This window comes from Mustela nigripes, chromosome 9 (assembly GCF_022355385.1).
Source record: "Mustela nigripes isolate SB6536 chromosome 9, MUSNIG.SB6536, whole genome shotgun sequence".
In the NCBI taxonomy this organism is placed as follows: Eukaryota; Metazoa; Chordata; class Mammalia; order Carnivora; family Mustelidae; genus Mustela; species Mustela nigripes.
Window position 1 is genome coordinate 814,085 of NC_081565.1, and position 22,109 is coordinate 836,193.

The 22,109-nt window shown below is 65.5% G+C and overlaps 4 protein-coding genes across 5 annotated transcripts; 1 reads left to right on the plus strand and 3 right to left on the minus strand.

Moving 5' to 3' along the window:
• Positions 1-3,628: 3,628 nt before the first annotated feature.
• CLIC3 (chloride intracellular channel 3) lies at positions 3,629-5,984 on the plus strand. The gene is made up of 6 exons (XM_059410255.1): positions 3,629-4,075; positions 4,862-4,971; positions 5,055-5,180; positions 5,310-5,416; positions 5,495-5,670; positions 5,756-5,984. Exons 1-6 carry the CDS (start codon positions 4,040-4,042, stop codon positions 5,912-5,914), a joined length of 714 nt encoding a protein of 237 aa, XP_059266238.1. The 5' UTR covers positions 3,629-4,039; the 3' UTR covers positions 5,915-5,984.
• Positions 5,985-6,640: 656 nt separating this feature from the next.
• On the minus strand, positions 6,641-8,260 carry PAXX (PAXX non-homologous end joining factor). The gene is made up of 7 exons (XM_059410256.1): positions 8,031-8,260; positions 7,892-7,952; positions 7,589-7,638; positions 7,318-7,508; positions 7,170-7,238; positions 6,940-7,024; positions 6,641-6,829 (listed from the first exon to the last, which is right to left on the minus strand). The coding sequence occupies exons 1-7, from the start codon at positions 8,147-8,149 to the stop codon at positions 6,790-6,792; spliced, it is 615 nt and encodes a 204-aa protein (XP_059266239.1). The 5' UTR covers positions 8,150-8,260; the 3' UTR covers positions 6,641-6,789.
• A 4,172-nt stretch (positions 8,261-12,432) lies between these two features.
• Positions 12,433-15,847, minus strand: LCNL1 (lipocalin like 1). 2 transcript variants are annotated; one of them, XM_059410259.1, is made up of 7 exons: positions 14,769-15,847; positions 14,234-14,373; positions 13,737-13,810; positions 13,457-13,567; positions 13,051-13,152; positions 12,806-12,831; positions 12,433-12,546 (listed from the first exon to the last, which is right to left on the minus strand). In XM_059410259.1, the coding sequence occupies exons 1-6, from the start codon at positions 14,865-14,867 to the stop codon at positions 12,806-12,808; spliced, it is 552 nt and encodes a 183-aa protein (XP_059266242.1). In that variant the 5' UTR covers positions 14,868-15,847; the 3' UTR covers positions 12,433-12,546. The 2 variants fall into 2 exon arrangements, with proteins under 2 accessions (XP_059266242.1, XP_059266243.1); XM_059410260.1 differs by having other exon boundaries at positions 12,433-12,831.
• Positions 15,848-15,946: 99 nt separating this feature from the next.
• Positions 15,947-19,168, minus strand: PTGDS (prostaglandin D2 synthase). The gene is made up of 7 exons (XM_059410257.1): positions 18,958-19,168; positions 18,138-18,277; positions 17,967-18,043; positions 17,209-17,325; positions 16,975-17,076; positions 16,381-16,406; positions 15,947-16,096 (listed from the first exon to the last, which is right to left on the minus strand). Exons 1-6 carry the CDS (start codon positions 19,069-19,071, stop codon positions 16,381-16,383), a joined length of 576 nt encoding a protein of 191 aa, XP_059266240.1. The 5' UTR covers positions 19,072-19,168; the 3' UTR covers positions 15,947-16,096.
• Positions 19,169-22,109: the final 2,941 nt, after the last annotated feature.

Here is a 22,109-nt window from a genome sequence, read left to right on the forward strand (position 1 = left end):
AGTGGGGGGAGGGGCAGAGGGAGAGAATTTCTAGGCGATCTCCCCGCTGAGCGCGGAGCCCTAAGTGGGACTTGATTCCACCACCCTGAGATCATGACCTGAGCACCCGAGCGGAAACCCAGAGCCAGAAGCTTAGCCCACTGAGCACGCAGGTACCCCCAAAGGGTAGTTTTCTGATTATTTCATCCTTTCCGTGCTTATTAGCTGACATTTTCTTCAAACATCTCCCCTTTTAGAAATATATCACTGTGCCGGGGCGCCTGGGCGGCTCAGTGGGTTAAGCCTCTGCCTTCGGCTCAGGTCATGATCTCAGGGTCCTGGGATCGAGTCCCGCATCGGGCTCTCTGCTCAGCAGGGAGCCTGCTTCCCCTTCTCTCTCTGCCTGCTTCTGCCTACTTGTGATCTCTGTCTGTGAAATAAATAAATAAAATCTTTAAAAAAAAAAAAGAAGAAATATATCACTGTGGATTTACCAGTTTTTAAAAAAATCAACATGCCATTCATTGCTGTCATCTTAAAGATTTTTCTTTTAGGATTTTATTTATTTGTTTGTGTTAGAGCACGAGTAAGGGGCAGAGGGAGAGGGAGAAGCAGACTCCCTAAGGAGCAGGGAGCTCGACACGGGGCTCCATCCCAGGACCCCAGGATCATGACCTGAGCCGAAGGCAGAGGCTTCACTGACTCAGCCCCCCAAGAACCCCATGAAGATTTTTTATTGTGGGAAAATACACTTAATATTTACTGTTTTAACCTCATGTAAGAGTCTAATTCTGTTGCTGTCATTTTTACACACAAACTACCCGGATTCAGCCAGTGGGAACCCCTCCATGGTGGCTTCTGTGTCCTTTTGACCTGCCCAGGACATTTAATTTGGAGACTTTGTTACAATGTCCGGGTCTGCGCTGTGTCTCCCTGCCCCACATCTGGATTCGGCTGTTTTCCAAGGAGCCCTGGTTCCCCCGGGCGGAATGGTATTTGGGACTCCCGGCTGCACTCCGGGTGGGCTCCCTTGGCTCTCTCAGGGGCAGAGCCAGGAAACGCCTGTGCACACTCCCACCAGGACCCCACTGCCGTCCCAGGGCCCCCTCCCCGTCCGTCCCCCTGCAGGTCTGTGTCTCCTTTCGGAACAGATGGCTGAAACATTGCTGGGAAGAGCTGGCAGCCAGGGGCCTCAGGAGAAGAGCGTTGCCGCTGCGTGCATGAGGCCCGGGCCGGCAGCTCCGGGGCCTGCGGGGCCGCAAGGAAGGGAAGGGCGTGAGAAGCACACCCCAGACCCGTGGGCCCTCCGGGGGCTGCTCCGTGGATGCAGGGCTTCGGGGTGGCAGGGAGGTTTGCTCAGGGCCCAGGTGTAGCTTCTGGGTCAGTGAAGGTTGGTGACTATGAGCTTCTGGTCTCATTGACTTAAAAACATGGCTGTGGGGGCGCCTGGGTGGCTCAGTGGGTTAAGCCGCTGCCTTCGGCTCAGGTCATGATCTCAGGGTTCTGGGATCGAGTCCCGCATCGGGCTCTCTGCTGAGTGGAGAGCCTGCTTTCCTCTCTCTCTCTCTGCCTGTCTCTCTGTCTACTTGTGCTCTCTCTCTGTCAAATAAATAAATAAAATCTTAAAAAAAAAAAAAAACCAAACATGGCTGTGAAGTCACAGGAGGAAATCCAAACGTGCCTGAGGACATCCTCTTGGCTTTTCGCAGAAGGCTGGGAGCAGACCCCGACGGGCATGTACTGACAGCGGGCTCGGCTTGCTCTGTCGCTGGTCTTGGGCTACAGCGGCTGTGACTTAACCACACTGGGCCTATAAAACGGCAGGAGCATGTTCCCTCATCGTCTGGTGGCCCGAGGCGCCCGATCAAGGTGTGGGCAGGTCTGATTCCCTCTGAGGCTGTGGGCGAGGGTCTGGACCACGCTCCCCCAGCTGCCGGTGGTTTCCTGGCTTTGTCTGCCGCCCTAATCTCTGCCTCCGCCCTCACACGGCAGCGCCCCCCCAACACCATGTGTGTCTGCGCCCAAACCTCCCTTTTACAAGGACACAGTCTGATTGGGGTAGGGCCCCTCCTGACGACCTCATTCCAACATGAAGACTCCTGTAAAGGCTGTGTGCCCTAACATCACATTCTGAGGTGCTGGGGGCTAGGACTGCCACCGTGAAGGCCGGGGCCACAATTCAGCCGCCACGCCACCCAGCCTGAGAGCAGAGAGGCTCCCTTCCTCTGTCCTCCCCTGTGGCCCTACCAGGACTCTCCCACCGATGGGCGGGGGGCTTGCCACCCAGGGACGGCATGGATCTGTTTATTTAATTTTATTTTTTTAAAAGATTTTATTTATTTGACAGAGATCACAGGTAGGCAGAGAGGCAGGCAGAGAGAGAGAGGAGGAAGCAGGGTCCCCGCGGAGCAGAGAGCCTGACGCAGGACTCAATCCCAGGACTCTGGGATCATGACCTGAGCCGAAGGCAGAGGCTTAACCCGCTGAGCCACCCAGGCACCCCGCTTGGATCTGTTTATATGTTCCAAGTGCATTTACAGGGACACTTACGGGCTGATTCCCAGGGGGCTGAGCCGTCTGGACAGTTTTGCCAGCCAACGGCAGCCCGAGCAACGCGAGCTCACACCCTCACTCCGCACACCTGCCCACTGCAGCCCCGAACCCAGGCTTGTCCTACTTTGTCTCTTGAAATAAGTGTGAAGTGAGACGCACTCCCACACATCCTGTGTTGGTAGATCTTTTCTCTGGACCACCTGGTCACTGGTCCGTTTCACGACTGTTTCTACAGATGTCTAAGGGTATTTTTATACACACAGAAATACCCACGGGAAGGCTGGTGAGCACCTGCGGCCGTGGGGGGTCTTGGGCCCTTCCCGGGGGCTGTGGCGCGTGCCCCGGGGAAGCTGATGAGCAGGCCGACAGCAGAAACACTGGGGCCCTGGAAGGGAGCCAGTGCCCAGCTCATCTGCAGGGTCAGCACCAGGCTGCGTCTGGGAGCCCTGAACCCATGCGGGGTCCGGGAGAGGCCCTGGGGGAGGAGTCAAAGGGGCGGGCAGATCCCCAGCTCCGCCATATGGGGGGCGGAGCCTTCGCAGGCCCCTCCCTTGGGACACGCCCCCGCATCGGTGGTGGGGGAGGCCTGACTGGGGCGCAGCAGGTTCGGGGTGTGCGCACACAGCGTGTCCTCGTGGGTTCCTTGCAGCCAACGGCAAGGGCAGTCGGGAGGTTGTGGCTTCTAAACCTCCTGGTGCTTCTGTTGAAAAGTTAAGAAAGGGAAGAGCTGGGGCGCCGGGTTGGCTCAGCCGCTTGGTGTCTGCCTTTGGCTCCAGTCGTGGCCCCCGGGTCCTGGGATTGAGCCCCGGGGACGGCTCCCTGCTCAGTGGGGAGCCTGCTTCTCCCTCTCCCTCTGCTGCTCCCCCCGCTTGTGCTCGCGCTCTGTCAAATAAATCAAATCTGAAGAAGAGGGAGGTGGAGGAGAAGGGGGAGGGGAGGGGAGGAAAGCCTGCCCGGAACCCCACTGGAGGGCAGTAGGTGTGGGCTGGGCTGACCTGGGGCCCCGAGCAGGCCCGCGGCGCTCCTGGAATGTGGGCGGGCCTGGGGGCGGGGCTCTGCCAGACCCAACCCAGCGATGGGAGGGGCGTCCCTTTCCGGGAGGTAGGCAGACTGGGAAACTGAGGCTGGGGCCCGGCTGCTCATTTATTTCTCCGACGCGCTCCCCAGCTTTCTGGAGGGAAGCCCGGCAGACAACAGGAGGGCTGCGGAGTTCACGGCAGGAGTGAGTCTGATCCGGAGCGCCCTCCTCCCAGACTGGCACCATCTCTCCCTGCCTCCGAGGCCGTGGCCTCCGCCTCCATCCCACACAACCCTGCGCACTTGGCACCCCCGTCACACCCTCATGCTTGGACGCGAGCACCAACCGCCGGCGTGGGTGACTCGTCAGGGCGGGCCCTGGACGGGGCAGGGCGGGGCACCCCGGGAGTCTTAAAGGACTCTCCAGGCCCCCACCCCTGCCCCGCTGTCGCCGGCGCCACTGCTGCCCCTGCTGCTGCTGCTCCCAGCCATGGCGGAGACTGCCAAGCTCCAGCTGTTTGTTAAGGTGCCCCTGGGCCGGGAGGGCGGCCTCTGGGATGAGTATGCTCGGGGGGGGGGGCGGGGGGGGCTCTGCTTTCTGGGGCAGGCAGAGGGTCTGCACCCTCTCCCTGGGAGTGGGCTCGCGTAGCTCTACAGAGACTTAGAAAGAGGGACCAGGATGGGGGGGGGGAGCCCAGTGAGCTGTCCCCAAGGGCATCCGGGCGCCAACTCCCAGCATTAGCTCCTGGACCCAGCCCAACGCTTCTGGAGAAAAAGCCCCTCCGTGGGGAGGCAACGATCAGGCCGCTGGAGGCCAGGCCCAGGTGGAGCTCGAGGTCAGTGCAGCGGGAGGGGTCTGGGCCAGCTGAGCCCCAGATGCTCACATCACAGCCCAGATCTGTGGATCCCTGTATGGGAACTGCCAGAGCCTGGCCTCCTCCCCACCGTCGGGGTAGGGGACAGTCCTACCGGCCTGCAGCCAGTGTCCAGTTTGGCAGGTGAATCACTCAGAAAACAGCTCACTCGGCCCACCCCACCCCTGTGACCCGCCTGCAGGGCCCGAGCCCCAGGTGCTGAAGATAAGGGTGGAGGGGCCGAGCTCCAGAGCTTGGGTCCCACCCCCGGGTCCCCGTGCCCCTTGCCACCTCCCAGGGACCCAGTCAAGGGCTCTCAGCCGCCACTTGTCCGGGCTGTGCCCGGCCAAGCTGGAGCCTCGGACCGTTTCAGGCTCTTGACGGTGGGAGGCAGTGCCCTCTCCGGCGCAGTTCTTAGGTCGGCTCTCTGCCCTGCTCCTCTACTGCCCGCACCCCAGGCCAGCGAGGACGGGGAGAGTGTGGGACCCTGCCCTTCTTGCCAGCGGCTCTTCATGCTCCTGCTTCTCAAGGGCGTGCCCTTCACCCTGACCACCGTGGACACTCGCAGGTGAGCCCCCGCCTCCACCGGGGCCGCTCCCTGGTCTCTGGCCCTCCTGACCACCCGCTTCTCCCGCTGCCTCATGCCCATAGGTCCCTGGATGTGCTTAAGGACTTTGCCCCTGGCTCGCAGCTGCCCATCCTTCTCTACGACGGCGACGCCAAGACAGACACACTGCAGATCGAGGAGTTTCTGGAGGAGACGTTGGGGCCCCCTGAGTGAGGGCTCTGGGCCTTGAGGGGGGGTATGGGGCCCCCCAAGGAGGAGCCCAGGAAGAGCGCTGCGGGTCTCGCGGGGAAGGGGGTATAGCCCGAGGGTCTGACCAGAGGTCCCCTACTTCCCCACAGATTCCCCAGCCTGGCGCCCCGCTACGGGGCGTCCTCCACGGCCGGCAACGACGTCTTTCACAGGTTCTCGGCCTTCATCAAGAACCCGGTGCCCACGCAGGACGATGGTGAGGCGGCTCTGGAGGCCCGGCGACGGTGGGGGGAGTTGGCCCAGACCCGGGTCTCACTGTGCCCCACCCCCCCAGCCCTGTACCAGATGCTGTTGCGAGCGCTCACCAGGCTGGACGGCTACCTGCGCACGCCCCTGGGGCACGAGCGCGCGCAGGAACCGCAGCTCCGCGAGTCGCGCCGCCGCTTCCTGGACGGCGACGAGCTCACGCTGGCTGACTGCAGCCTGCTGCCCAAGCTGCACATCGTGGACGTGAGTGGCCGCGCGGGGCGCGGGGCGCGGGGCGCGGGGCGCGCGCTCCACAAGGCCCCGACCTCGTTGCGCCCCTGGCCCGCAGACGGTGTGCACGCACTTCCGCGGAGCGCCCATACCGGCCGAGCTGCGCGGCGTCCGCCGCTACCTGGACAGCGCGCGGCAAGTGAAGGAGTTCAAGTACACGTGTCCGTCCAGCGCTGAGATCCTTGCGGCCTACGGGATGGCCGTGCGCCCCCGCTAACCCCTCCCCCGCCATCTCCAGCCACCACCTGCCCCCTCTCCGACAGCCCCATAAAGGCAGCTGTGCCCCAGGGAACGTGTCCTGACCTCCGGGGGACCAGAGGGCCCTTGATTTCTGCCACCGCCAAACCCCCACCATGACCCCATAGCTCCACCTGATAGCCCAGAAGGACAGGGGCAGAGAACCCAGTGGGTGGTTCTGCCCAGCCCTCCACTCACCCTATCAGGCGTGGCGGGGGACTGGATTGGGCTCCCAAACCAGTCAGGCCAGGGTGGGGCAGCAGGATGGCCAAGGCGGGTGGGGACCAGGAGCCCAGCCTGGGCACCTAGGGGCTCCAGGCCAGTGGGTGGGGCCAGCCCACATTCCTCAGCCCTGCCCCAGGGAGCTGCCCCCCCCCCTCCACAGGGGCCAGTTTGCATGCAGTGTGGGATTCCCAAGGCTGGTGGGGGAGGGGGATCTGGGATAAGTGTGGGCCTGGAGTAGTTGGCAACGGGGTTCCAGCCTTGAGGAGCCCTGCCTTGCCTTCCAGGCCCTTGGCTCCTATGCAGACCAGGCAGGGGCAGCTGGGTGAGCCCAGAGCTAGGGACCCCCACCCCTCCTCCACCCCAGGGAGTGTGAAGGCTGCTGCAACAGCTTACTGCTGCCCGGCCACGTGCCAGGTCCCAGGTCCCAGGTCCCAAGGAGATCTCTGACCCCTCTCCCCCAGTCAGCCCCCAGGAGCCGGAGTGTGGCCAGTTCCTCTCTGCGAGGAAGCATTTATTCGACGGAGAAGGGGTGTGGGGAGCAGGCGTGCCCGACCCTCCGGCAAGACGCCTCTCAGAGGCTGTCCCCACTTCACAGGCAGATGGCTGGCGGGATCGCACTCTGCTGCACCCTCAAGGGCTCTCAAAGTCTACACCACCGGCTGGTTTCTTACTAGGAGAGAAGAGGAAGTGACACTGTGGTGTTGTGCAGGGGGGGGCGGGGGGGGTACAGCAGCACCCCCGGCACCGGAGGGAGGGACAAGTGGCCGAGTGGCTGAGTACCTCTTGAAGCCGGGGTTGATGAGGGACTCTCCTGGACACCGCCTCCTGACCCCGAGTCCAGGGCCGCCTCTCTGAGCATCTGGGTCTGAGGGAAACAGGACAGGAGGGGGGTCCTGAGTCCTGTCCAGTTCAGGGCCACAACCCTTTCTCCACACGCATCCTCTGGAGTTGGGACTCTTGTTCCGGGGAAGAACACAGCCCCAGCCAAAGTCACGGGTGACAGGCCTTACCTGGTAAGAAGAGCTGAGGCCCCACCAGACAAGGGCTCTTTCTGGGGCTGGCAGCTGTCACCTCCGCAGCTGGGGAAGAAAGCCCAGAGTGCAGGTGCGAGCGGGGGCGGGGCCCAGTGAAGACTCTGGGCACAGCCCCCCACCGTACCTGCCAGCTGCCTCGTCAAGGTGCACACTTGGTCTGCCAGCCTCAGGGTCAGCGCCTGCAACCTGGAGGCTGCCTCTGGGCCCGGCACCTTGGAGAGGGCAAAATCCAGTGCTGAGGGCCCCCCTGAAAGGGTGAGGGATGCTTGGTCCTCCTGCAGGACGAAAGTCAGAGCTCGCTGCTCGCAGGCTGCCCTAGGAAAGGAGCGGTGCTGAGTGCTGTGTCCAGACCCCCCTGCTCCACACCCGCCCTTCCTCCCTGCCCAGGGGCTCACCTGAACCGGGAAGTGATATCCTCAGCCGCGCTCAGGCCAAAACGGGCTTTCTACAGGGCACAGGGGCTGGTCACCAGCTGCCCAAGACCCTGGAACCGCCCCAAAGCTGCCTGATCCAGAGCCACCCCCGGAGGCCGGGCCGATCTTGGGCCTACAGCTCCAAAGCTCAGGGAAGGGTGTCCAGACCCGCCTCCCCCCACCCCGGGGGGACCCCAGACCGCCCGCCTCCATCTCATAGGTGGTCCGCACTGCAGTCGGGGGTGCTGGGGGCTTCCGGGCCCTCCCGGGAGCCCCGCTACCCACGAGGGCCGCCAGGCTGTCCGCCGTGAAGCAGGTGCTCCATAGCTCCGCCGCGTCGGTCACACTGCGGGGGGAGCGGCTGTCAGACCGGCCGGGCCCCCGAGCTGTCCGCGCCCCCAGCGCCCCGCGCGCCGCCACTCACTAGAGGTTGAAGGCGCCGGGGCCTCCGTCCTCTCCCTCCCCCTCGCAAAAGCACACGAAGCGCGGGGGTCCGGGGCCCGGTGGCAGCGTGCAAAGAGGCGGTGACAGCGGCGGCACCATGACACCACGGCGAGCGGAGGGCCACCCACCGGCCCGCGCGCCTTCAGGCCTAGGGCGCGGCGCGGGAGCCCAGCTCCGGAACGGGGGGCGGGGCGCGAGCGGGGCCCACGGGGCCTGCGCGGGGCGGGGCTGACGGCCCTGTCCCCGCCCCGAGCCCCAGAACCGCGCGGGGCCGGTGGGGGGGGGGGGGGGGGGGGGCCGCCCGGGTTTGGGGCGCGGGGCGGGGCCTGCGAGCCTGGGGCGGGGCTCTTCGGGGCGGGGTCCCCAGGCCCGCGTGGGGGCCTCTGCCCGCCTCCCTGCCCCCCACAGCTGCGCGCCCGCCGCCCTGCGGAGTCCGGGGTTCCCCGGGTTTGCGCTTCGCCCCCGGCGGTGCCAGCGGCCTCCTCCTGCGGTTCCCACCGGCCCTCGCCGTCCGCGAGATGTTTCTCACGTCGCCTTCAGATCCGCCAAGCCGCACCCCGGCCCGGTGCAAAGGGAATAAACTACGCGACCCGTCCGTCCCCCGCCTCCGCCCGGCCCCTCTCTTGTGCCCGGCGTCCTCGGCCTCGGGCACACCTTCACCCGCGGACAAGGTCTCTGGTCGCCTGGGGCTTGTGAGATCTAACGGGACGACAAATAATAAACGTGCAACTCTCGGTAGCAGTTTGAGCCGTTTGAGCTCTGACCTGGACAAGAGGGGGCCGTGCGCGCCAGGACAGGGGATCGCGGCGGAGGGAGCCCGCAGCGGGAAGGCCCGCAGCCGGCTCCGCACAGGTCTGCTCCAGGCTCTGCAAGAGGGCGAGGGTGCACCCTGGTGGCCACAGGGAGGCGGCTGGGGGCTGCTCAGGCCATACTGGTGCGTCCCCTGCAGGCCTGCAGCCCAGCCTGGCCCCGTTCTGACCTTCCCCTGGTTGACACCCTCCCGCTCCTGCTTCAAGACCTTTGCCTGGCACACCCTCCCCCAGACTCACAGGCTTCCTTCAGTCAGAGGCCTTCCCTAGTCCCTTACGTGGAGGTCCACAGCCCGCCCAGCATCTGCTGCGCTCTCTCCTGTTTTATGTACTTGTTTTCCAGACTTGTCCCCACAGACAGTCTATTCTGGTTTCCACACTGGGCCGGCGGCCTCTGAGACGGCCCCAACCATCCCTCCTGCCGTGCTCCAGCTTTCACGGATCGGCCCCTGAGTGTGGGCTGCGCTCAGTAACTTGCTTCCGGCCAGTAGAATGCTCTAGAAGTGGCGGGCTGTCCTTCTCCCTCTCGGAGTTGCTCACCACGACGTGTGGCAGCTCTGGGATCAAAGGACCAAGGCCTGGCCAGGGTTCGTGAGGGAGCTGCCACGCAGACCCCTCCCAGGGGAGCCTTCCGAGGGGCAGTGTCCGCCAGTGGACAGCAGCGTCCTGAGAACTCGTGGGCCAGAGGCCCCAGAACACCAGGACCAGGTTCCCGACCCTCAGAAACTGGGGGGATGCTATATGCTTGTTTGCTTTAGGCCACTGAATTTGGGGTAATTTATATTCAGCAGTAGGCCACGAATGCATTTATCTCTCCTGTCTATTGGCCAGTTCCCCCAGAGGTCCACAGGGCAGGCCTTTCTGTCTGTTTCTCCTGCCACAGCATTGCCAGAGCTCAGACACTGCTTGGCACAGAATATTCAGTAAATATTGTGGAGGAAGGAGTGCAGAGTGGGGAGCGGCAGGAGGGTGTACGCAGGGGTGGGGTGGGGAGTGCTACCATGGATTTCTGTGTGCAGAGCCTGTGTTGAGCACCATGAGAGGCCGCTGAGGGCTGTAGGGGTGGAGGCTGGGGGACAGGAAGAAGAGCAGAGGGCTGCTGAGTCCCTCTGGGCAGAGCTGATGGACACGGGGCCGGGGGCTCAGAGAGCAGGGGAGAGAGCTCAGGGCGAGGAAGGAGGGATCGTGGCTGAAAGCAGGTGGTGAGTGTGGAAACAGCATCCCCTGAGGCCGCTGGGCAGGGGCGCTGCTTTGCTATATGAACTGGGACAGACGTGGCGGAGGCTGCCCTGCCTCTGGCGGGGGACCATCTCCAAGGATATGAGCGTGGAGTCCCCGGCCCCGAGGACCGCTCGAAACATCAGCCCCTCCAGGCACAGTGCTTGGGGCCTGGACAATGTTTCCAGGAAGAACGGGGCAGGCTGAATGACGGCCGGTCAGGGTCAGCTTCTGTGGGGAAGGGGCCTGTGCGGTTGTGGGTAGGGGCCTTGAGATGGGAGAGTTTCCTGGCGCATGTGAATGCAGTCCCAGGTGTGCTGAAGAGAGAGGCAGAGGGAGGTTTCACCAACAAGAGGAGAGGCAGTGTGGTCAAGGGGCCAGAGGCCCCGCGTGACGCAGCTACCAGCCGCTGGCCGCCACCTGGAGGTAGAACAGGCAAGAAGGCTTTAGTGGGGGTGTGGCCCTGCCCGCCCTGCGATCTTGGCCCAGGGAACCTGATTCTGGCCTCCAGAGCCACGAGAAGGTAAATGTTAGGTTTTAAGCCACCAAGTTTGTGATAAGTTGTCACAGGATCCCCAGGGAACTAGTTCAAGACCAGGAGCAGGGATTCGTTGCAAAACGTGAAAAGAAAACCGAAAAATCTAAGTTTAAAAAATTACACAAATATCTGGACAACGTGCTGGATCGCAGGTCTTCAGCCCCTCAGGCCTCGTGCAGGGCTGAGTGAACTGGGTGAGGCACAGGTGGGCGGCCAAGGGACACGGCTAAGGAAGGCTCCAGCCACAGCGCCGGGGGCAGGGCAGCCAGGGCTTGGCGTCCCAGAGGCCTAAGCAGGGGCACACAGGGTGGCATCTGAACAGAAGATTCCAGCAGAGCAGAGTGAGCCGACCTGGCGGAGAGCCGGGGGGAGACGCCCCAGGCAGGAGCCACATGCATCTCGGCTCTGTGGCCCCCTCGGGGCCACCTTGTTCGAGGGACACAAGCTGGTCAGCAGGGCTGAAGGAAGGAAGGTGTGTGGTGGGGTCAGAGGAGGGCCGGTCGGGGACAGCCTTCTTGGCCAGCCGGGGACTTCGGCCTTTCCTACCAGTGAGATCTGGGTCTTCTGGGCAGAGACCCGGCTGCGGGCTGCCCCCGTGCGGAGTGAGCGGGCGGTGCAGGGCAAGACTGTGAGCCCCAGGCCGGTCTGCAGGTGCCTGGCCGGGAGGTGGGGGGGGGGGGACGGACGGACGGACGGACAGCCCTCCTGGGATCCAGAGGCCCCGTAGGGCTGCCCCGCCCCAGAGCGGAGCCTCTCTCCGAGGAAAGGGTGTCCAGAAGGCCACGAGGGGCAGTTTGCCTCTCCCCACTCCAGATCCTTCCCAGGAGAACTTCCCACACTACTCCCCAGGAGAGCAGGCACCCGCCTCTCCACTTCAAACCCTGGTGTTGCTGCCCTAGCGCCCTCCGCCCCTTCTTCTCCTGTCCCCATGGAAGCCAAGTGACAAGTGACCGGCCCACCGACCGGCTGATGTGTCTCCCGGAGCTCCGACAGCATCTCCCAGCGGACACCCCTTAGGTGGCCAGATGGCACCTTGTCCAAGAGTCGGGAGCAGAGGTGGGTGGGTGGGTGAGCTCACAGGTCACACATGTGGGTGGAGACTGGGTCTCTGGACCCTCCACACACTCGTCCTGACCCCCAGGGCTTCAGTTCCAGACTGGGGTCAAGCTGGGGCCGGGAGGAGACCGAGGCAGGCCCCTGCCTCAAAGCGCCCACAGAGGGGTCAGGGGCTGGCTGTAGGTCAGGGCAGCAAAGGCGGGGGCCGGGGCCAGGTGCCGGTGCAGGTGTGGAGGAGGCTGTTAGGGGCTCTCAGGCTGTGGGGGCTCTTTATGCCTGTCACATCCTACCCCAGAAGGACCCCAGTTAAGGCAGCGATTACGGCAGCGAATCTGGCAGGACAGGGTTGAGGTTTTATTTTAATTTTTGAAGATGTTATTTATGTATTTGTCAGAGAGAGAGACAGTGAAAGCAGGAACACCAGCAGGGGCGCGGGAAAGGGAGAAGCAGGCTTCCTGTGGTGCAGGGAGCCGGATTCGAGGCTCCAATCCCAGCACCCTGGGATCCCGGCCTGAGCCAGAGGCAGATCCTTAACCAGCTGAGCAAGGGCCACACCCCAGTCCAGGGTTGGGGGTTGGCGAGTGGCAGGGAAGGCCCCGGGGCGTCCCTGTGGGTCTGTGTCTGCGTCAACTTTCCTCGCAGCGGAGCCCAAGCTCCCCCTGGGGCTAAGGGCCGGCCCACGCCAGCTGAGCAGGGCGTCCCCCCCCCCCGCCCCCGGTCAGAACCCCGTGGAAGAAATGCACAGCCGTGGGCTTCAGGAGATGATTTATTGTGCCGGGGAAGGGATAGCGGAGAGAAGTGGTGTGCGCTCTCTGGGGGAGGCCTAGCGTGCAGAGCGTGGGCCCCCACGTGGGTGCTCCCGGGCCAGGTCCTTCCTTGCAAACAAGACAGCAGGCGGAGCTGGGTGAGCACCATCTTCTTGCCTCCTGCCTGGGCCCAGGCCGAGGGCCCCCACTCTGTTCCTCCCCACTGCTGCTTGCTGTCCCCCTTTGATTCCAAGGCACGGTCCCCACCTTGTTCCCAGGATGAGGACCCCCACTGTGCAGCTTTTGGCCAGGAGGGACCCTGGGGCATGGGGCACGGGGCACTGCACGGTCTGGGGAGGGGTGTCCAGGCCTGGCCCTGGGTACTCACCTAGGAGAAGGCGCCAGCACACTGGTCTGTGGGAGAGAGTGGGGCCTGAGGAACCAGCCAGGGCCCCTGCCCCGGTGGGGGGGGAGACCCCCAACCCTCCCTGAATAACCAAGCCTTGCAGCCTGTGCACGAGCACCGAGCACCGTCTGGAGGGCACCATCTGGCCCGCCCCCCCCCCCCCCCCCCGTTGGAGTCTGGGGTCTCCCGCAGCCCTGAGCCGGCCTGGGCCTGGGGACGGCTCTCACCTGATGAGGGCAGCAGGGCACCCTGGCTGGGGTTCAGGCCAACTTGGGGCGCCAGCTGCTGCATCTTCTGGGCGCCCTCAGGAAACAGCTCCGGGGCGCGGGCTGAGGGCGGGGAGAATGCGTGAGCAGAGGGGTCAGGCGGGGGTGGGGGCTGGTCTGGAGGAGGATGGGGGGGCTGGGAGGAGGGGCTGGGTGGGGAGGGGTCCGGAGCCCTCTACCACAGACACAAGGGTCCCAAGGAGACATTGGAGGACAGCGGGTCCCCCTGCGTGAAGTTGGAACTTGCGGCAACGTGGACAGCAGTCCCAACCAGCCTTGGGTGCAGGGCTCCTAGAGGAGAGGCCTGTGCCTGGGGACCAGTGGGGGCGCAGGGGTGCTGGGAGCACCTCCGGGCTGGGCTGCCCACCGTAGAGCTGCAGCCAGACGCTCCTGACGCCCTCCTTCTGCGCCTCCACGTACAGCACTGCGAAATGCTTGTAGTCGGTGGACACCACGCGGATGTCCGTCTGCGCCAAGGCTGGAGGGCAAGAGCCGGCTGAGCCTGCTGCCTGAGGGGGGGTGTTTCCCACCCCCACACCCCCACGGCCTGGCCCCGAGCCCTCCTGGGGCCCCCCACCCCACGGCCTGGCCCCGAGCCCTCCGGGCCTCACCGCCCGCTCACCCCGCACGGGGGCACGTGCTCTCACCAGTGTCGCTGAACTGCCCATCCACAGCACCCTTAGTGAAGGTCGTGTCCACCTTCTGGCACCCGCCATCAGGCCTAGGGTGGGGAGGAACCACGGCGTCTGAGCGTCCTGAAGACACTCCCCAAAGGCATGGCAAAGCCACACCTTGGGCACTGCTGATCACGCAGGGTCAGCCGCAGCTCAGGCCGCCTGGCGCCCCGAGGCCCCCCTCACCCTGTGCTCAGAGGTGAGAGACTCACCCAGGGGCTGGGGACCGGACAGACAGCCAGGAGACGTGGGGTCTCCCCAGCAGACTCCCACATGCAGACACAGGGACAGGACTCCTCTGGGGCTGGGACACGGGCACAGAAATCTGAGCCCGCTGCCTGACTGCGCGGGGGGCCTGGGTCCGAGTTCCTACGGAGTCGGGGACGCCTCTGGTCCCAGGCGGCTCACCTCTGGCCTCACAGTGGCAGGTCTAAGGCCCAGACTGAGGAGGGGCTCATGGGGTCACTTACGTAGAGTACCCAAACTTGAGGGCCAGGTCACCGTTTGCCAAGGGGGTCACCAAGACCACGGGCATCTTCAGGTTGTCCTTGGTGTCTAGGAAGCCCTGGTCATCCGATGCCACCCCGACCACATACCAGGTGCCCTGGAACTACAGGGAGGGTGCAGGAAGAGCTGGGGGACAGCCCTGCGCCCACCCCAACTCTGACCTAGCATGGCGGCTGGCGGCTGCCACTCCTCCTGATGTGAGGCCTCGGGAGTGGCGGTGGGCACCAGCCACAGACCGAACCACAGAGCGGCCTGAGGGGCTGCTGTCCTCCCCCACCTGGCCCACCCCCAGCTGATGGGGCAGGCGGATGGGGCTCTCTCCCCTGCCCCCCACCAGTTTGAGCTGAGCCTGGGCCAGAGAGTGCGGGGCAGGCTTGGGCTCTTCTGGCCTCCAGCCTCTCTGGGGAAAATGCTGGCCCCTGGACCTGGATGGAGAAGCCAGGGTGGTCAACCCTGAGGAGAAGGGGATGGGTCTGGCATGGGGGTGCCTGGGCCCACCTGGCTGGCGTCAAAGTTGGGCTGGATGGGGACCTCGGCCTGGCCTGGTGACACCCCGAGCAGGGCGAAGACCCAGCCGGCCACCAGCAGGTGCAGCATCCTGGACGATGGTTCTTCGCAGGACAGCTGAGGTGGCCTTTCCAGACCAGGCTTTATGAGCCCTGAATGCCCTGGGGGCTGGCCTGCTGGCCCAGGACCAAGCCCACTGGGATTAGGCTGGGATCTGGTTGTCCCCCGAAGGGACCTGGCCCAGTAGGGTGCTCAGAGACCCGCCCACCCCCGGTGGCCTTTCCTCCTGAGACTTCAGATCCGGCCAGGCCGGGGGAGATCTTCAGACAGGTTTTCTGAGATGTCTGCCCCCAGCTCTCCACTCGGACACACACCCTAGTCCCCCTCCTCCAGGAAGCCTGCCAAGAAGCTCTCAGCCTCATCTCTGGGCCTCACAACTCTTGGTGCCTCTGTAGGGCCTGGCTGAAGTCTTCCGGGGCAGGGGGCGCTGGGGGGCGAAATGTGGGGGCTGCTGCCCACTGTGAACCAAGGGGGCACAGGGCAGAGCAGGGCTGGTCAGGGAGGCCGTGCTCTGGGGCGCCAGGGGTCTGGTGAAAGTGCGGGGCTGGAGAACAGAGGACAGGAGGCCCCATGTGGCTGGAGGGGATGTGAGGGCGTCCCGTCATCAGCCTGCCCAGTCCGTCCCAGTGTGGGGTGTGTGGACAGGGGGGCCACCTTCCTCTCTGTCCTCTGGGTCCCTGATCTCCGCCCAGTCTGAGGTCCTGACCCCACGTCTTCAAAAACCCGGCGAGCGCAAAGCTCCCCGGGCCCTCGGGCCTCCAGACTCGGAGTGAGGGGGCAGCTGTCCAGGGTGGAGGAGGTGATCGGCTCCAGCCCAGAAGCAGCTGGCTGGAGGGGCTGTGGCGAGGTCAGAGCCGCGGTGAATTGGGGGAGGGCCACGATGGGGCTGCTCCCTGCTTTGGACCCGCCCCACCGGGAACAAACACTAGCGGCCCCTCGCCCACTCCTCAGGGGGTCATGAAGAGCCAGGCTCAGAGACTTTCTGGGAAGGTCTCTGGGAGGGAAACTGAGGCCCAAAGTGAATGGGGTGTGGTCAGGTCCGCAGGGAGAGGGCCAGAGCCAGGCTGTGGGCAGCGAGGACCGCAGAACAGATGGGCAAGAGCTCGATGCTGATTTGCTTCTGGAATTTATTCTCAGAGCCAGGAGGACGCCTGAGGGGGCAGAGGTGGGGGCAGGGAGGAGCCAGGGCTGGGGGCTTCGGGGTCTTGGAGGAGAGAGCAGAGCAGGGCAGATGGCCGGGTCCTGAGGGCCGGGGTCACCTGGCAGAGAGAGTGGGGCCAGTGGGTGGGGCAGGCAATATCGCCCCCCCTCCCTGGCCACAGGGAGCTTCTCCAGGAACCCCCTCCCATTGACCCCACCAGTTCCATTCCCAGCCTCCAGTTCCTCTAACCCCCAGGAATCTCGTGAACCCCAGTGGAGCCCCTCCCCCTTGGGCAGCCCCATGTGCCTGGGACCACCCTTGCATGGGGGTTGGGGGGTGCGGGCGCTGGCGGTGTGAGTGGACACTGCTGGGTGAAGCCAGCCCCCCGCTGGCCACACTCACCTACTTGTGCTCCTCCATGCATTTATCTGCCAAGAAAGACCCCCAGGGACTGTGGTCAGTGCCCCAGGCCAGGGCCACTTTCCCCGCCCCCTCTTGGCAGCCCTGGAGAACTGGTCTAGTCGAGCACCCCCAAAAGTGCTGAGTCCATCACACTCCTCCAAGGGGGGAGGAGCCCTGTCCTCACTTGAGCCCTGAGCAGGCTGCCTGCCTCAGGGAAGTCCTGGGCCCTGAGCCCCCGTGTGTTCCTGTAACACCCCCCCCCACACCGGTTCTGTTTCTAGTGCCCGCCTCCCACCATGCTGGGGACCCTGTGTCCTGAGGGCTGACCAGGGGCCTGGAACGCCAGCTGCTTGGTGAAACTGGGGAGGTGTGGGGGGGGGTTCCTGCCGAAGGAGTACCTTCCTGTGTCCCGCCCAGGGGCTGCAGGCCAAGGTCTGGGGTGAGAACAGGCTGCCTCCAGTCCAGAGGCCACAGTGTGCCGATCACGGTCCGTGGGCGGTCTGGCCGGATGCACCCCGCCCCCGGAATCAGGACACTGTCTGCCTCAGATCTGACCTTAATCCCCATCCCCATCAGATTAGCAACCCCCCTTACCGGTCTGCGGCAGGAACACAATGGTGTCCTCTGTGAAGCCCTGGGTCTTGGCAAAGGTGCTGAATTTCTCCTTTATCTCGGCCCTTGGGGTCTGGGTGCGGCCTGCGGTGGGAAGGAGAAGCCGCTGGCCTCTGGTCCGGGAGGACCCAGGCGGCCCCACCCCCGCAGCCTGGGAAGCCCCCCAGCAGGCAGCCGTCTCAGGCCGGACTGTAAGTCCCGGGGTGGGGTGCGTACTGTAGAGGGTGGCCATGTGGAAGTCCCGGCCGAGGCCTTTGGTGCCCGCGGTGTAGAGAAGCGCAAACTCGTCATAGTCTGTCGTCACCACCCACACGTCGTGGGTGCTGCCCCAGTCTGGGAAGCCGGGAGGGAAGCCGGGTTGGGAACCCTGATCCCAGACCTCCGGCCCACCTCTGCCAGGGAGGGGTGCTCTCTCCCTGGGCCGGCTGTGGGAAGGAGCCGGGGAAGACCCCCCTCCGAGAGAGACAGGTGGCCAGCCCCCAGCTTCCCGCCCAGACAACCCTGAACTCTGCAGGTCCACTGTCCTCCAGCCAGAAATCCAGGAGGTCAGCAGACACACAGGGTCAGAACATTAGGGGTCACGGTGCACCCACAACCCCCTCGGCCAGAAGTGGGAAGAATAGGAAAGATTTCCCAGGGGGAGGCCGTCCCCAAGGAAGGGGGTCAATGGTGGGGTGGGGGGTGAAGAGGCCCCTGGCCCCCTCCTGGGCTGGGAAACCTTGGGGAGCAGTGAGGGAGTTGGGGGGCTACCATTATTGGGGGCAGGGAGGGGCCTGGAGGTCAGCCCCAAAGAGGACCCAGGGCCCGAGAGAGGGTTCGTGGACCCCCCCACCCGAGCCTGGGCAGGTCCAGGCCAGACCGTGGGCTAGCAGACCCCCGTGGAGGGGCCACCAGCCCGCCCTCTGTAGTGCTGGCGCTGGGGGGTCTCCCGGTGGGAGCTGGACCCAGGGGGCCCTTGAGGGGGCCCCACTCACGGGGGCTGGTGTAGCTGTAGCAGCCCGGGGTTCCTGCCCGCCGCAGCAGCAGGGTCCGCGTCTCACACTGTTCTTTCCTGGGGGCAGGCCACGGAAGGGGTCAGGGGTCAGGCCAGGGGCTGTCCCTAGACCGTGGCCCTGGGGCGGGGAGCACCCGGCCTGCCGCCCCACCTGAGGAAGGTGGAGGTGAGGTTGAGGCCTCCGTCTGCAGTCGGGGCCACCACGGACACGCACATGGACAGCGCGCTCTTCTTCTCCCGGAACCAGCTCGAGTTGGAGGCGAGGCCCGAGGTGTACCAGCGCCCCAGGAACTGCGGCGAACGGACCCGCGCGGCTGGGCCAGGACCCTCACGGGCGGGCCCCGCTGGCGGCGGGGAGTGGGGCGCGGGGAGCCGGGGAGCCCGCGCCCGCCCCGCCCCTCCCCTCCCCTCCCCTCCCTCCCCTCCCTCCCTCCCCTCCCCTCCCCTCCCTTCCCCTCCCCTCCTCTCCCCTCTCCCCGACGGCCTCCAGTCGGGCCCCGCCCCCCCCACGTGGGCCCGGCTGGTAGCGGGGCGGGAGCGGGCGATAGAGGCCGCCGGGGCGTCCCTGGAGGGGGCTGGGGCCCGCGCGACGCTCGGGTTTGCGCGGCCGTGCGGTTGGCCGGCCCCGTCGCGCGCTCGCACCGCGTGACCCGGGACCCAGGTGGGAACGGGCGCCTGTTCCCTCGGGCGTCGTGAGCTCGGCGGAGAGGGGGACGCGCCGGGATGGCGCGGGCGCGCGTGTCCGCACGTGGCGTGTGCGCGCTCACGGACGCGCGTGCTTCCCTGCCGGCCAGGGAGCCGCGGCTCTGCTCTCTGGGTTGGCGACGGCCGCAGGCCCGGGGACCGGGGCCCTTCTGGTCAGCCTCCTGCTCAGCTCCCTTCCCAGGAAGACAGCTCGGCCCCAGAGAGCGCCCCCCTCCCCCAACAGGGCCCTGTGCCGCCCCGGGGGACTGGGCAGGGGAGCCCCTCACCTTGTCCTGTTGGAAGTTGGGCTGCAGGGAGACCTGGGGCTGAGCCCCCGTCTGCAGGACCCCCAGGACCCCCAGCAGGACCAGTCCCATCTGCAGCGTGTGCAGAGCGGTCATTGTCCTGGAGCTGAGTGTGTGACCAGGGCCTGTGATGCCAGCCGTGCAGAGGGAGGACGGCGGCAGGAGGAGCAGAGGCCACTGGAGAGACCCCTATATATGGGCCTGGCTTGGCCTCCACCCAGGGCCCAAGGACAGCCCACTGGAGGCTCGTGATGCCTGATGCCGTGATGCTGGGGACGGACAGGGCGCTGGAGGCCAGCTGCAGCCTCGCCCCCCGCAGGGCTGCTTATGTAAGAGGCTCTGACCATGGCCTGGGCTCTGCCACCTGCCGCTGAGCGAGGGCAGAGGCTCCTGTGAGGCTGGTCCTCTCTCCAGTCCCAGAGATGCCGCTCTGAGCATGTCTGACCTGGGGCTGGGACCCCTCCCACAAGACCTCCCATCATTCTCTCTCACTGCCCAGGGACCCTGGGGGTGGGGGGGACTTGCATTGTATGAGTTTGGTTCTGAAAGGCCCAGTGGGCTGGATGGTGACAGCCCAGTTGGGCCGCAGTAACCAAGGTAACCAAGTGGGTAACCAGGCGTGCTGGGGACAGTTTCCCCCACAGCTGGCTGCTGGGGCTGTGGCTGGGGTCCCCCTGGGTACCCTTCTCAGCCTGGGGCCCCCCAGCCTGGGGCACAAGCCACTCTTTGTGTGAGCTTCCAGTTACACTGGTCCTGCCCGGCAGTCCGGCCGTGAGTGCCACGGGGGACTCAGGCTGTTAACCGCTGCGCACAGAGATGGTGTCTCGCTGCCCGCAGAGGCCTCCCTGGGTGGACAGGCTGTCTCTGAGGTCCTGCGCCCTATTGAGCCCTCACAGGTGACCCTGTCCTTCTGCTTCGGCCCCAAGTCATCCCAGGCCGGCGGGGACTCAGCGCAGGGCAGCTCTGGCCACTGTGAGCAGGAGAGCGTCTTGGGGGAGGCGAGGAGGCAGGGCCCTGGCCCTGGGAGGGGAAATGAGGCAGGGGGAAGAGTTCCTGTGCGGACACGGACACGGAGAGTTGGTGGCTGTGGTCGGGGGTGGGGGGACAGGGGCTGGTCATCTGCAGACACAGGCCCAGCCCATTCGGGGGGGTGCAGACCCCCGTCCCAGGGCTTCTGCCCAGAAGCTGGATTCTTGGCAGCCCTGGCCTCTGACTTTGGACCGGCCCCAAGGCTGTTCAGAAGTGATCAAGGGGGAAACGTGGGGTCAGGTCAGTTCCCTGAATGGGACCAGCGTGAGCACGGCCACCCACCTTGTGAGGGCAGGAGGGCGGGTACCAGGACCAGGGGTCCTAGCAGGGTGGGGACATCTGTACCGCAGTCCCCACCAGCTTCTGGCCCTGGCTAGCCCCTTGCCCTGGGGCCATTGCCGGGGTGAGGGGCTGAGCCTGTCCTGGTGGGACTGGCCGAGTCTCCCCTTGGGAGGCTGGGATCTCAGAAATCCTGGAAAAGCAAGTGCGGCAGTTCTGCGGAAGGGTTGAGAGTGCGCTGCGGGTGGAGGGGGCTGGGCAACCACGGGTCTGGAGCCTCTTCCCCCTCCCCGCACCTTTGTGCTGCGGCCCTGACATCCAGGCCAGGGACGTGAGGTGCCCTCCCTGGGGGGGGGGTGCAGACTGGAGCACCCTAGGGGCCCCTCAGCTGGGCAGCCTTGGGGGGCAGCTGGGTGGGTTCCTGAGCTGGCAGGGGGCTCTGAGCAGAGGTGGGGTGAGGTGGAGAGACAGGAGACACCTGGGAGGGAAATGGGAGTGTGGGGGGCGGTGGTGCAGGGGAGGGGGCGGCGGTGCAGGGGAGGGGGCAGAGGCTGGCCTAAGACTCCCACCTCCACCCCGGCTCCTTGAGTGCCATCCACAGACTGGGCTGTGGGACAACAGTCCGTCAGAACAGGCAGGATTTGGGGTGCTGACCCCAAGACTCTGCAGTGCCCCTGGGCTGTCCTAGGAATCGGCCTGGGAGTTCCCTCCAGGATGGGACAGGGGCAGGAAGAGGACTTCAGAGGAAGGCCTGGGGGACAAGCCTGCAGCCCCAGGTGGGCACTGGGCTGGCAGCCCTTTGGCCTTAGGGAGGTCTGTGGCTCTCTGTGTGGCCGGGCTGCAGGTCCCTTAGCAGCCCAGGATGCCCTGAGACAAGGGCATCTCCGCCAGTGGTGAGTCTACGCCTGGGCTGAGGCAATAAGTTGACCCAGGGCGGTGGGACCCAGAGTCGGAGGGAAGAGGTGACCCAGGACGCAGGATCCTGGAGATAGGGGCCTGAGCAGCTCTCATCTGGGAAGGCTGGGCTAACCTGCCAGGAAGGGCCCTTGTGACCAGACCCCCGGGGGTCCCACAAATCCTGGTGGGACGAGGTCCTCCTGAGGACAGAGTGGCTCCCGGGAGCCCCTGTGTCCCGTCCTCAGACCCAGCGTCAGGGACCGCGTCCTCCCCCGCCATTTCCCTGGTGGGAAGCCGCAGGCCAGTTGTCCCCCCCATGCCCCTTCTCCCCCAGACGTCCACGAGCAGTGGGCCAGGGAGTGCTGCCGGGGTGGGCGTGGTCCAGAGGCCTGAGCCTGGGCCTCGGTTGCTCGGTCCCCCTATGGCCCAGGTGGCCTTCCGTAAATACGGTGGAGGACGCGGCCTGACCTCACACCCCCTCTCATGGAGGCCCCTGGGGCAGGGCCGGGTGGCCGCTCTTGTCTGGGGTCTCTGAGAGTGGGGTCCGGACTCCGGGGGGGAGTGGTCTCCTCCAGGAGACCCTCCAGGCCACCCAGCAGCTCCTGCTGGGGCAGCTCAGCAGACAGCTAAAGGAGCAGGGTGACCTGGTTGGGCAGGGACAGGGGGATCCTGGCTGGGGCCACCTTCCTGAGCCTCAGCTTCCCCATCTGTGCGGAGGGCCTCAGGCCCCTCCCTGCCCTCTGCTCCAGACCTCCTCAGGCCCTCCCACAGGGGCCCCTCCAGGCCCTCACCCGTTCTTTCCTCAAGGTGACCCTGAGCAGAGGGAGGGGCGGTGGAGGCCTGGGCTTGCCCCAACCCAAGGGCCTGAGGGACAATTTCGGGGCTCAGGAAACAGGTGCCACAGGGTCTGTTGGGCCGGCAGGTAGAGG

Bases quoted from the DNA above. Each gene is read 5' to 3' on its own strand.
- CLIC3 (XM_059410255.1), top strand. From the start codon at position 4,040: ATGGCGGAGACTGCCAAGCTCCAGCTGTTTGTTAAG. The intron at 5,181-5,309 runs GTGAGGGCTCTG...ACTTCCCCACAG, and splicing joins GAGACGTTGGGGCCCCCTGA to ATTCCCCAGCCTGGCGCCCC. The intron at 5,417-5,494 runs GTGAGGCGGCTC...CCACCCCCCCAG, and splicing joins GGTGCCCACGCAGGACGATG to CCCTGTACCAGATGCTGTTG.
- PAXX (XM_059410256.1), bottom strand. From the start codon at position 8,149: ATGGTGCCGCCGCTGTCACCGCCTCTTTGCACGCTGCCACCGGGCCCC. The intron at 7,509-7,588 runs GTGAGCCCCTGG...CTCCTTTCCTAG, and splicing joins GATATCACTTCCCGGTTCAG to GGCAGCCTGCGAGCAGCGAG. The intron at 7,025-7,169 runs GTAAGGCCTGTC...TGTTTCCCTCAG, and splicing joins GCCTCAGCTCTTCTTACCAG to ACCCAGATGCTCAGAGAGGC.
- LCNL1 (XM_059410259.1), bottom strand. From the start codon at position 14,867: ATGCTGCACCTGCTGGTGGCCGGCTGGGTCTTCGCCCTGCTCGGGGTG. The intron at 13,153-13,456 runs GTGGGCAGCCCA...CCCCGCCCTCAG, and splicing joins CGTCTGGCTGCAGCTCTACG to CCCGCGCCCCGGAGCTGTTT. The intron at 12,832-13,050 runs GTGAGAGCCGTC...TCTCTCCCACAG, and splicing joins TGCCCTGCTGCCCTCATCAG to ACCAGTGTGCTGGCGCCTTC.
- PTGDS (XM_059410257.1), bottom strand. From the start codon at position 19,071: ATGACCGCTCTGCACACGCTGCAGATGGGACTGGTCCTGCTGGGGGTC. The intron at 18,044-18,137 runs GTGGGGCGGCAG...GCCTGCCCCCAG, and splicing joins CTCACCTCCACCTTCCTCAG to GAAAGAACAGTGTGAGACGC. The intron at 17,326-17,966 runs GTGAGTGGGGCC...CCGGCTTCCCAG, and splicing joins CTACAGCTACACCAGCCCCC to ACTGGGGCAGCACCCACGAC.